Source organism: Lepisosteus oculatus, chromosome 7 (assembly GCF_040954835.1).
Source record: "Lepisosteus oculatus isolate fLepOcu1 chromosome 7, fLepOcu1.hap2, whole genome shotgun sequence".
Taxonomy (NCBI): Eukaryota; Metazoa; Chordata; class Actinopteri; order Semionotiformes; family Lepisosteidae; genus Lepisosteus; species Lepisosteus oculatus.
This window is the reverse complement of record NC_090702.1, coordinates 31021862-31033410: the sequence shown is the minus strand read 5'-3', so window position 1 is coordinate 31033410 and position 11549 is coordinate 31021862. Positions and strand designations below refer to the sequence as shown.

General features: G+C 36.4%; 1 protein-coding gene across 1 annotated transcript; it reads right to left on the bottom strand.

Annotated features, from left to right (window-relative positions):
• Positions 1–498: 498 nt before the first annotated feature.
• On the bottom strand, positions 499–9574 carry avpr2b (arginine vasopressin receptor 2b). Its single transcript, XM_015338953.2, has 2 exons — positions 8520–9574; positions 499–2520 (listed from the first exon to the last, which is right to left on the bottom strand). Exons 1-2 carry the CDS (start codon positions 9439–9441, stop codon positions 2324–2326), a joined length of 1119 nt encoding a protein of 372 aa, XP_015194439.1. The 5' UTR covers positions 9442–9574; the 3' UTR covers positions 499–2323.
• Positions 9575–11549: the final 1975 nt, after the last annotated feature.

Below are 11549 nucleotides of genomic sequence, written 5' to 3'. Positions count from 1 at the left end.
ATATTGCTTGATAATCGTACACGGGAATGGTATGGTACCTTTATTATATCACCTGACTGTGTGCAGCAAAAGAACCCCCAGTCTTGTTAATGTTTTATTGTAGGTCTTACATATTTTGATTTTCTGTCTTCAGTCTGAGGGTGGAAATCCCATGTAGGCTGTATGCTTTCATCGACTTCTCAGCTATTCGTCTGCATGTTCCCTTGAGACAACATTCTCTTCCATTTACCAACCAGTGTCCAACAGAAGGGAATGTCACATGGCTCATCCAGCATCAAGCCTTTCTCTCAGAACACTCTCAGAAGAACAAAGGACCAGTTACATTCTACTTCCATTCCAGACTTAATCAGTTGCGTGAGCATGAAAAAAATGAAATACTTTTAGGGTTATAGATAAAATAGAGTTGAACTGTTCAGATTTCAGTAGCAAGTGGAATTTCAATAATAAGCAAGATTTCAAAAGAACAGATAGATTGCTGAAAGTGACAGCATTGCCTTGGTAAACTTTATTTTATCAGCTATTGAAATACTGAATTTTTCACTGTGTGAATGATAATCTATACTTGTCTTATACAGTACATCCACCTTATATTGTAAAACATGGAGATGAGTAGAACATTACAGGCAGCGCAGCTGGAAACATACAAATTTAAGCAGAAACATTTCAGGTTTTAGAATTATAATACATTAGATGTTTTCATTTAATTCAAATTATCTTGATCTTTTGGTATGTAACAAAGGGACTGTTTTAATGATTATACAAAGATAAAACAGAAAAGACTTCTATAATGAATTAATAGCTTATTTTAGGATAATTTGCTATGTTACAGTATTTCATTTGTTTTGCAGTTTCACATAGGCTGTCCACACACAAAGCTGTAGCAAAAATATTTTGCTTTACTAATGATATGTCAATAAAAAATGTGTTGCCACATTCACAATATGTGAATAATGAATACTAAAAATTAGTTTTCCAGATCATGCATTTTAGATTAAATCAAAAGCAGATATTTATGTCAGGTTTTTGTTATTTTTATAGCAATGAATACGGTCTTTTTCACACATTTTCCATGCCCATAAGAAAAGCTAAACAAAATAAGTTACAATATGTGTCATTTTATACATTGTTTTCACTATTTTGTTAACATTCTGAAGGTATTTGTACAGCTTAAGAATTACAGGAGTACAAACAGCTTTAATGAAGGCCAATGTCATTGTAATCCAGACAGATGTTATATCAAGGCATTTAAAACTGGACATTAAAAGCTAAAATATATATGTGGCAGATCACTGTGAAACAACAAAATGCAAAACATTTCCAAAAAGGTTACAGCAAAAATGTAGAGCGATATTATTCAAATATAGTACACCTGCAAGCTTTCTTAGTGTGACACTTTTTTCTCAATTCACATCACAAAGTGCAAAACATAACTGTAAATCACTGGCAGAAATGAAATAATTTCATTTTAAAACATGTCTAACAATGTCATATTTCAATATAATGCCATTTACATCTGCAATAAAACAGTGATACAACAAATTCACAAGGTTTATAATACATATATACAGTACTGTATGGAGAGCCAACAATGTATTTAGTGTAAAAGAAACATACTGTACAGTGAAACAGCACGCTACCTCTCAACATCATCTTCAAAAGAATAATAACTAAACCTCAAAAATGTATTCACTGGGACTTTCTTAATAACAAAGACCCATCACCTTGCATTTTTGTAAATAAGTCTGGAGTAACATACTTGCACTATGTTACAAACTACTGTAGGTACTTTTAGTTATTTTCTATTTTTGCAAACTTAAGTAGACTACTTTAATATACTAGATCTGCAGAACACTGTACTTTAGAAAAACATTTAGAATGATTTTATCTGAAATTTGAAAAATACAACCTAAACTAGTATTCTGAAACTGAATTGTAGTACTGTAGTGTGTATATTTCATACCTCTAACAGATTCTGTTTCCAATTTGTAATTATTTTTCCAATTAAAACAATTAACTAATTACATTGTCAGTAATTTCATACCCACTCTTAAAAATGAATTAAAATCAGCAATATTACAGCCATGTTTGAAACCAATAGGACTAGCCAGTTACTTATTTTTTATATCTATTGTCTGGAATTGCCAGATGCTAAGCGAATTGGGTTTAATGCTATAATGTTCAAACTTACAAAAAACGTGCACTTGTTAGAGGCATCTGCGATTTTTCACAGAGTGAGCCCCACAGAGCCTGCAGCATAGGCTGTGGGCCTCACTGGGTGAAAGATTTCCTGATGACACAGTAAGGCACACCACACCAGAAATGTCTACAGCGATGTGGAATGGTCTGTAGGGCCTTTGTCTCCGATGTGGATGCTGGCAGTTATCACAGAATCTTCCCGGATTGAGCTGCTGCCTTGGTGCTTTTTGCAACATGGTATGTGGCCACAGAAATACATGTAAATCCAAGGATTCGCACAGCTGTTAAGATTTCCCAGGAGCATGATGATTGTAAACACAGAACCTGGAATAATAAAAATGTGTTTCCTAAATTCACATTCAATTTCCATAAAAAAGCAAATACACACTTACAAGTTATATAGAAATTCTTTATCATGGTGAGCAATGAATCATTATTTCATCAAAACTGATGACAACATGGTAAAAACATGAATTTATATCCAATATCTATATATTCTGTTTTCTAAAAACATATATGTATAAAAAGAATTTGTTTTTTATTTTCATAATTTCAGTATATACAGTATGCATAGCCTAGTTCAATCATTTGGAACTGGTAGTACAGGACATACTGCACAGGTAATTAAATAAGAACATGCATAAATGTGTCTTTGCTTTACTGAAACTGACAGGGGTGGGAGTCAGTGCACAATATGTGGTTTGTCATCAACAAGAAAAGCCCTGTCCCATGTACCTTTTGCACCTTCTTTCAGAAATGCATACTTTTCTCATTGTGTTAACAATATAAAATCATGGAGACGATGTAATGTTAGGAATTGATTTTTTCTAAACTATTTATTAATGTTAAAATGAGGCTTATTGTGAATATATGAACAGGTTCAGAATTTCTAGAACACAGATTTGGACAAAGAGTTTCTACCAAATATTAAAGCATAAAACACATTATTTCAAACTTTTTTCTTTATACAGTCTATCAACTTAAGAAATACATTGACACAGACTAAATTAAAAAGTCAAATAGTTTTTGAGGATAGATATCTCTTAAAATTCCAATACAGGGTTTTAACTTTTAAAAGGCTGTGTTGCTTCCTTTCTGATTTTCTGTGTCATTAAATTTCAGAAGAAGATTTCACCCTATCCTTACTGACTTCCGTTCACCTACAGTACGTATAAGTACCAAAAGTATTTCTGAAAGAAATCAAATTCACACACTTCTCCTGGGTACTGGTACCCCTCAGTCAGACCTCACACCACACATCGTTTACTAAATTACTAGCCCTTTGTCTTCCCAGCTCCACAAGCATCCCTGTAAGTACCTGTAAGTGTTAGTCTGCACCATCACTCCGCTTACTGTCCACTGCTCTGGCAGCTGACCCCCACAATCTGAACTTTGTCTCTCTTGATACATTAACCATACCAGTTTCTCCATGGTTCCACTAGCCATCAATCTGTGGATACCCTTCCAGACAGCAGCTCCACTTTGCCTTTTGTCTTCCAGTTGACCAGCTATGACACCCAGCTCAATGCAGTTCCTCCAGCCTGTCCCATCATTTCATCCATGGACCTTTCATCAGCTACAGTACTTCTATCACTTTCAATGAGCCCTTTGCCTTCTTTACTTGGTTCATTCTTATTCTCTCTTATTCCTTCACCCGTCCACTCCTTCTGCCCCCTCATTAATGCCTGGAATCCTACCCACAATGATTCTAGTTCCAAAACCATTTTCCTATTGCACTTTCACCTCTTCTCTTTCTTCTATCATGGCTGCTCACCTGTCCTCCACCGTGGTCAACAATCCACCTGCTCACTGCCTTGGCAGCAAACATCTTCCCTTCAACAGCTCTTTTACCTGGCTTTGTTTCTACACACCCAGTCCAGCCTCACATTCACCATTCTTACTCTTAGGGCATCAAGCCATTTCCCATTAACCCCTCACGATGCTCTCAATCTTCTTGTACACTTCCCCTGAGCCGAGAACACATCAGCCGTGTAACTTTAGGTCTATAGGCTACAGTATTTATATGTACGGTAGGCTGGTAGTATAAGTGAGTGAGATTGGGGTTTGACCTTCTCCCAGACTTTCATTTAAAGCTTAATTAAGTGGAAATTCCTTACCTGTCCTCATAGAATTAGTTTTCTCCTCATAAGACTTCAAAAGGCAGAAACACCTCTGTCATCCAAACACCTTCCCCTTACCATCACATTTTTATCAAATTGCAAATTTACACTTTGAAAGTGCTGCCACACTCCTTTTAGTGACCTAACCCTGCAAGGACTACTTCTTTCTGAAGTTCCAGTACCACAATCTGAGATGCACTAACAAATACTGTCTTCAGTGCCAAACACTTTTCTGGCTAATCACTTTGGACTGGGGTAGTATTCTCCTATTGGATCCACACCATTGGATCCAACCACTAACCAAGATAAGTTCAGTTTAATTTTTAGCAAGTTAAGAATTTTGCACTGGCATAATGTGATCCCATTTGCTTCATAAGGGGGTTCTGATAGCCTTATGGAGATGTTGTCATTCCTTTAGACACTTGGGGTAAGCCTAATTCAAATTACATCTTTACTTAATCTTAATTCAGATTTTGCCAAACTACTGAAAGGGAGTTTTAAATTAAAGTTCAGAAGGAGATCAAACTGTAATCTAGCCCACTGAAATATAAATATCTTGATTCCAGTACTCATGCCTATCATCATTATTATTTTGTATTTTTGAGAAAGCTACCAAAAAGCACTAGTGTAAAATGCAAAAATGTGAACTTTTGCTCTTTTTCTTGCTCAAAATGCCAATTCTATGCCCAAGTTATAAACATTAAATCCTCTACTGAACACATAATAAATAAAGTAACACTTATCACTACAGAGGAGTCCCTATTATGTCATGGAATGACAAAAATGGAAGAAGGGCAATGACTTGGGGGGCTATATTTACTTGAATTTGGCACAAAATTGCCAGTGTTTTGCTGGGTATGGTGTTTTTTTTTCTTTTGTGTCTGATTCACTCTATTTTAAAGGTCTTCCTGCTGCCCTTTCATGAACAATACAGCGGACAGCAATCTTCATCTAAGTGATTGACCTGTCCAGTTTGACTAGACATCAGTCAATTGCCATGCAGTCAGATGTGGCATGTGGGGTGTGTGAAGGTGCTGAAGCAGTGGGGACTGGACCTGAAACAGAGAGGCGGAAACAAAATAAAAAACAGAAGAAGGAAAGACTATAACACCTGGCAATCTGCATACAAAATGTGGTCCACAAATAGGCACTGTGGTGTCTGCTTCTCCCCTGTGATCACCTGGACATTCATAATCTTCATACCAGCCTTGGTGTTCTGGCAATATAAAATTCCTGAACAGTAGAGGTACAGTACAGGGGCTTGAGCGCTCTCTCTTTCTCTGCCCTGTTTTGTTGCGTTAAGCCAGGGCAGTGGAAGTAAAATGGAATATTGTTACATAGGTTTTATTGGGCCTGAAGAGAAAGCTAGAAACCAAAATACTGCAGAGTTTTTTTTTCTTCTTTTTTCACTATGGCAGAAGGATGCATGCCTGGATAGGTGGACTGAGATGAGTAAGTACTCATGAGAGTACAGAGGCAGCAGCACAACAGAGACACCTGGAGCAGAACAGATGTTTGTCCCTGATTTTTTGGTTTAAGTATGTCCAGTTCAGGAAAGTAGTGCTCTTCGGAAGTTATTTTTTGTATAACTGTACATACAGTATGATAGAGAGAGCTGGGACACTGCAGCATACAAAGAGCACTCCTTTAGATATTTGTTCTTTTTCCTCTGGTAACTTCGGAAATTTAATAAATATTTTTTCCATGTATCCGATGATACTTGCCTTATTGCAACTACACGTATAAAAGTAAAGCTAATATGCAAACTACTTTCTTGTGTTTTCTGTGGTTGCACTGGTGGCTCAGGGGGATCTGCCAGAAGAGTCCCAGTACCAGTGTAGTCAGCTGCTATAGGTGTGCTTTGTCACTGTTGTAACTTCAATACACATTTCAATTCTGCAGTTTATCAATTGATAGACATACAGTATACACCCATCCTTAGGTTTAAAAGACAATTCACTCCTCTAAAATTGTTAAAAAATGCAAAACTTTGCATTGGGAACATTAATTTCTTGTAACTTGACATTTTTACATGTAAACATTTTACATGTAAAAGCTTATGACCTGTTCAGGAAACCAGCTTTGTAAAAGAAAAAGCAAGTATTAAATGCTTCATTGTAGCTATAACAAATGCTGCCTAGGTTCTGTCTAGTATTTTGATCATTTAGGGTATGTATGTCTGGCCTGAGGAACGGAGGTATGTTGCCTCTCTTGTCAACTGCACATTAACCGACCTAGTAATCTGCTCATGCACAGGTTCAATATTGATTACCAGTCTTCCCAACCATAGGAAACCTTTGGTGATATACTTTTAATACACACATGGTTTTTCCATTAAGTCAAAAAGATTCTGTGGTCGTTTTGACTCCCTCACAAATCACCTTCATGCACCACTCAGCTCTCCCCCATTTAGGCATTCAGTTGCATATTTTTCACATTAGCATGCACAGTTGATTTCATCAATCCATCTGTTTTCTAACTGCCTTATCCAATGCAGGGTCTCAGGATAGCTGAAGCCTATCCTGGCAAGCAATGGGCTCAAGGCAGAATACACCCTGGACAGGACGCCAGTCCATCACACGACACACACAGACACAAACATGCACACACTCACAGCTGGGCCAGTTTTCCCAGAAGTCAGTTAATTTACCAGTATGTCTTTATACTATGGGAGGAAACCAACCCACCAGGAGAAAACCCATGTGAACACACGGAGACCATACAAACTCCATGCAGATAGCATCCCATGTTCGGGCCCCAGAGCAAGGAGGTAGCAATGCTTGATTTCAGTGCTTTCTAACATACAGTACATTACATTATTTTGCTATTCGTAAGACCCAGGTTTTGAGGTAAATAATATGAAAATGTACTATTATCATCTTTGATCATTTTCATATGTTTAATTATAATTAACATAATTGCATTCGTCATTTTTGATGGAAAAGTCTGATGAGTGCGCTATGGCAGAGGGTACCTCCTTATTTCCAGTATGTTAAAGTACTGTATTTATAACCCGCGGGAGTTTTCGGGAACTTGAACTATGAATTTGCCGAAGTAAACCTGCACAAGCATATCAAATCTTCCCCGCTATGGCAAATGAGTGTAACACCCATGATAAAATTAAAAACATGTATTGCCACTAGATTAAAATAGGTTGTACTGACATTACGTAAAAATAATAGTGTCTGTACATTTTTTCTCATTTTAAAGCGGGTAATTCGCGATTTAAGCATTATTTTTGTTTCCAAAACGTATTATTTTATTAAATTAAATACCTGAAAATAAGGATAGTAAGACACGTAATTATAAACCCAACAATAAAGAAATCGTGAAACCCAGTTCGCGTGCAAAATTATACTACAAACTGTGTGGCACTGGCTGATTTTCCAAGGTGCAGAAATGCACAGTTCATCTCTCCAAAGAAATGACTCACACCACTGACTCATTTAGTGCAGAGAAGTGTAAATTACATAGCTTAATTCTAGCTTGATTAAATTAAATAGCCAGGAAATTGTTTGTGTGCTGTATTTGTATGTTTAGTTCAGCCTTGTTAATGCGATGGTTGAATATTTTAAGGTCTATGCTGACATTTAGCTGTGCAGGAAAAAAAAAACAGTTGTTCTACACTAAACGCGTTTGGAAATCATGAACACGATTTAAACACCATCCCCCGAGGAAAGACGGATGTTTATTAACGATTAATGTCTCAGCACGAAAACGATAAATCATGTAGCTCTTGCAGACAAAACATCGATTTTCACAGCTGTCAGAAATTCTTACCCTACCTGTGGTCGTCAGCGGTGCGCAAAGTGTAAAGAGCTCAAGGCATCATTTTAGACTGTACCTACATCTGAAAAACCTTTATCTGAAAATACGAGATTTGTCGTTTTTATTTGGTGCAGAAGTATCAAGTTGACGTAACAAAAACGTTATTTATCATTTTTAACTGTTTTTCCCTGTATTCATTATAAATCTGTGATCTGACGATATGTGTAAACTACCTGTCATATTACTGTATACTGCTGAAGGTAAGACTGAGGAGTTTCGACAGATCACGGACTGCAAAAAGTAGAAGTTAATTCTTAAAAGACAATGGGAGAATAACGAGCATTTCGTCCTACTTTCATGAATGTAATTAACTACTACAGTACTTGTTCATTTAAAAAATAAGATTCCCGAGTGTGCTTAAAATATGTAACTCACCTTCTGTTATTGCGCTTGGAAACCAAACAGACCACAGTTGCACAACGAAGAAAGGAGCCCAACAGAGAATATACACCACTACAGTTATAATCGTCATCTTTACCGTTTTGATCATTGCTTTGGAGAAACAGTTGAAATTGCTAGCTCTGGAAGGAATCACCTGCATCTGGTTATGTCTGAGTATATCCCCGTGCGTTTTGGCGTGTATGTTCATTTGAAGTATTCGGCATATCTGAACTTGACAAATAATGAGTATAATAGTGGGAATAAAGAATATAACTGTGAATACCCATGTAACGTAAGCCTCTAAACCCCAGGGAGTTATGAATTGAGCCCAGCATTCATTGACTCCAGGAGAGATTTCCGTTTTAGAGAATATGAACACTTGTGGCAGGCTAAAAATAAAAGCTATACACCAGCTAGAACAAATAGCTGCATTCCAGAAAGCCCTTTTCTTCTGGAAAGTCACCATTGGGTAACAAACTGCTTGAAACCTGTCAACAGTCATTGCAACAGTCATGTATGTCGAAGCAAACATCCCGACGAGTTGCAAGTATTTGACGACTCTGCACAGAAAATCGGGTCCCAGAAAGATGTCCGTTATGTCCCAGATAAGCTGAGGAAGAACCTGAAAGCCTGCCACTACCAAATCAGCAATACTGAGGTGCATCATGAAAACGTACATCCTAGACATCCTTTTTCTTTTCCTCCAGAGCACCATAACAAGAACCGAATTGCCGATTGAGGCGGTAAAGAAAATAATTCCAAGAACCGCAATTTCAATCCAGGCTAATTGTTGATCTCGCTCGGGTCTGCTAGATATTCCAGAGTTATTAGCTGTCGTTGTAAATCCATGCTGAAAAATGTTATCGCTTAAAATGTCGCTGTTATGAAGAGAATTAGAAGATGACAAATTTTTCATTTTTCCGTTTTTTAATACCACTTTGATTAAAATAATCAAGCGTGAATTGAATACAAATTAAACACCTGTAGCGACAAGGTGTTATGTTTAGAGTTTAAGGTACGAGTAATTCGGTGTTGCAATTTCAAAAGTATTCTCCGTAGTATTTCGGATACTGCTTATGCTGTACAAGGCTAAGAATTGCTATCTCACGCATATTTTGAACTTGTCTGACACTCCGTGTTTGGATGCTCCTTATTGTAGTCTCTGTCTTGGCGATCATCTGGACTCCGAGCCACTGCTTCAGTCTCAGCCAGTGGAATGAGTCACTTAATTAGATTGGGTAGTTCAAGTGCTACGGAGCTCAGGTAACTAGACTAGAGTACATTTTATTATGTGTTTTGATAGCAAAGGTAAACTTTTAAACATTGAACGCTTTATGTATTGGTATTTCATCCTGCATCAAATCATTTAACAAGTGCATTACCTGCACGTAGTTTTTAATCTTTAAACAGTTGCGTTCGCGTGTATAGTACAGTTACTGTAGAAATCATACAGTATGATCATACAGTATCAACTCCATTGAACCATGAATTTTAATCAGAGGACTTTAAAACGTGTGCGTACTGTATCTAACCTGTGAAGATAAACCGCATCCGAGAAAGACAAAATTATTACTCATATACTGTATGTAGACTTTGTACGAGGGTTAATACACAATCTTATGTATAAAAGTGAACAGTGTTAGCAGACATCGTACTTTATGTCATTTTCTATAAAATTATCAATTTCGAAAAGTCGAAGTCGAAGCACACACACAAACTGTGCACTTTTTTAAGAAAAACGCCCCCACAAAGTAGCAACCTCTGACAAACATTTCCCAAAACGGAAATAACTTTTTTTACCAAAATTAATTGGCATATTTTAGAAGTCCAAAACTATTTGTCTTGAGTCTCAATTTCACCTCACGTGGAGTTTCATTTTCTTAGACTATAGAACAGAAAAATAACACTAAAATGGACACGATCACTAAATCACAAACACTAAAATCGACACAAAGATAGGGAAGGACTATAGTCGTGCGTGTTTATTAGCAGTCCATTCACAAGTGCTTTGAAGAATCTCAAGTGAAAAAAGTCATGTGAAAATCTGCAACAAAGCAGCAGGTTAGTGACAATTTCTTTTAAATGGGAAGCCTTTAAGTAAAGAACACGGCTTCAGGGAAAGACACAATATTGTAATAAAATATTACAATAATTTATTTTTAATTTTCTGGAAGGAAATCTGCAAGAAATAAAGAACAGATTTTGAATAATATAATGCAGACAACAAATCAAATTTTTAAAATGGGCTCAAATTGTGTTCTAACCTTATTTAAATAATTCTGAAAACCTTAGGTGATGCTCACCAAGGCATTCAGTATATAGAATTCAAACATTTACAAACACAACATTTTTTATGGCTTTACTTTCAGTTCTCTCACCTTAAAAATCACCCAAAACTGGCCATTATATGAGAATATTTTTACAAATATACAAGTACGAATACATTACATGAATTTCGGTTAGTTAAATGTAAAGTCAATTTCAATATTGGATAACAGATCATGATGCTCCAATACATAGCTTTACTACAATGTATTTTAATTTACTAATTGTAAATTGGATATTTTTGTGCAATATTAAGAACAAAATGATTTGTCTTTTTAAAGCAATTTTAGATAGTAATGATGTAGAATCCTCAATATGGTTACAAATAAGTTGTACTACGTTAGTGCTGTACTATAGCACTATTTGAAAGAGGTCTTCAAAAACAAGTAAACAAGTATATGTAAGCATCCTTCAAAATCCTCAGGGGCAAAAAAAAAAAAGCAACCCAACGGACTACTTCAGAATAAACATTGAAAAATTCCTTTACCCAAGATGTTGTACTCAGCCATATTGTTGAAGCCAATCCCTAAATGGGCTAGATAAGCCAAACACTCTCCTCCGATTTTTAACATCTCTTATAATCTATTTTGTCCTTCTTCAGCTCTACTAGACTCACATCAGCTGATCTGGTGAGAGCTGGATCACTGCTTTCCTGGGTTGAAGGAATACGGTACATCTCTTTTGTTTTGCCTTATTTGT

Bases quoted from the DNA above. Each gene is read 5' to 3' on its own strand.
- avpr2b (XM_015338953.2), bottom strand. From the start codon at position 9,441: ATGAAAAATTTGTCATCTTCTAATTCTCTTCATAACAGCGACATTTTA. The intron at 2,521-8,519 runs GTGAGTTACATA...TTATTATTCCAG, and splicing joins TCCAAGCGCAATAACAGAAG to GTTCTGTGTTTACAATCATC.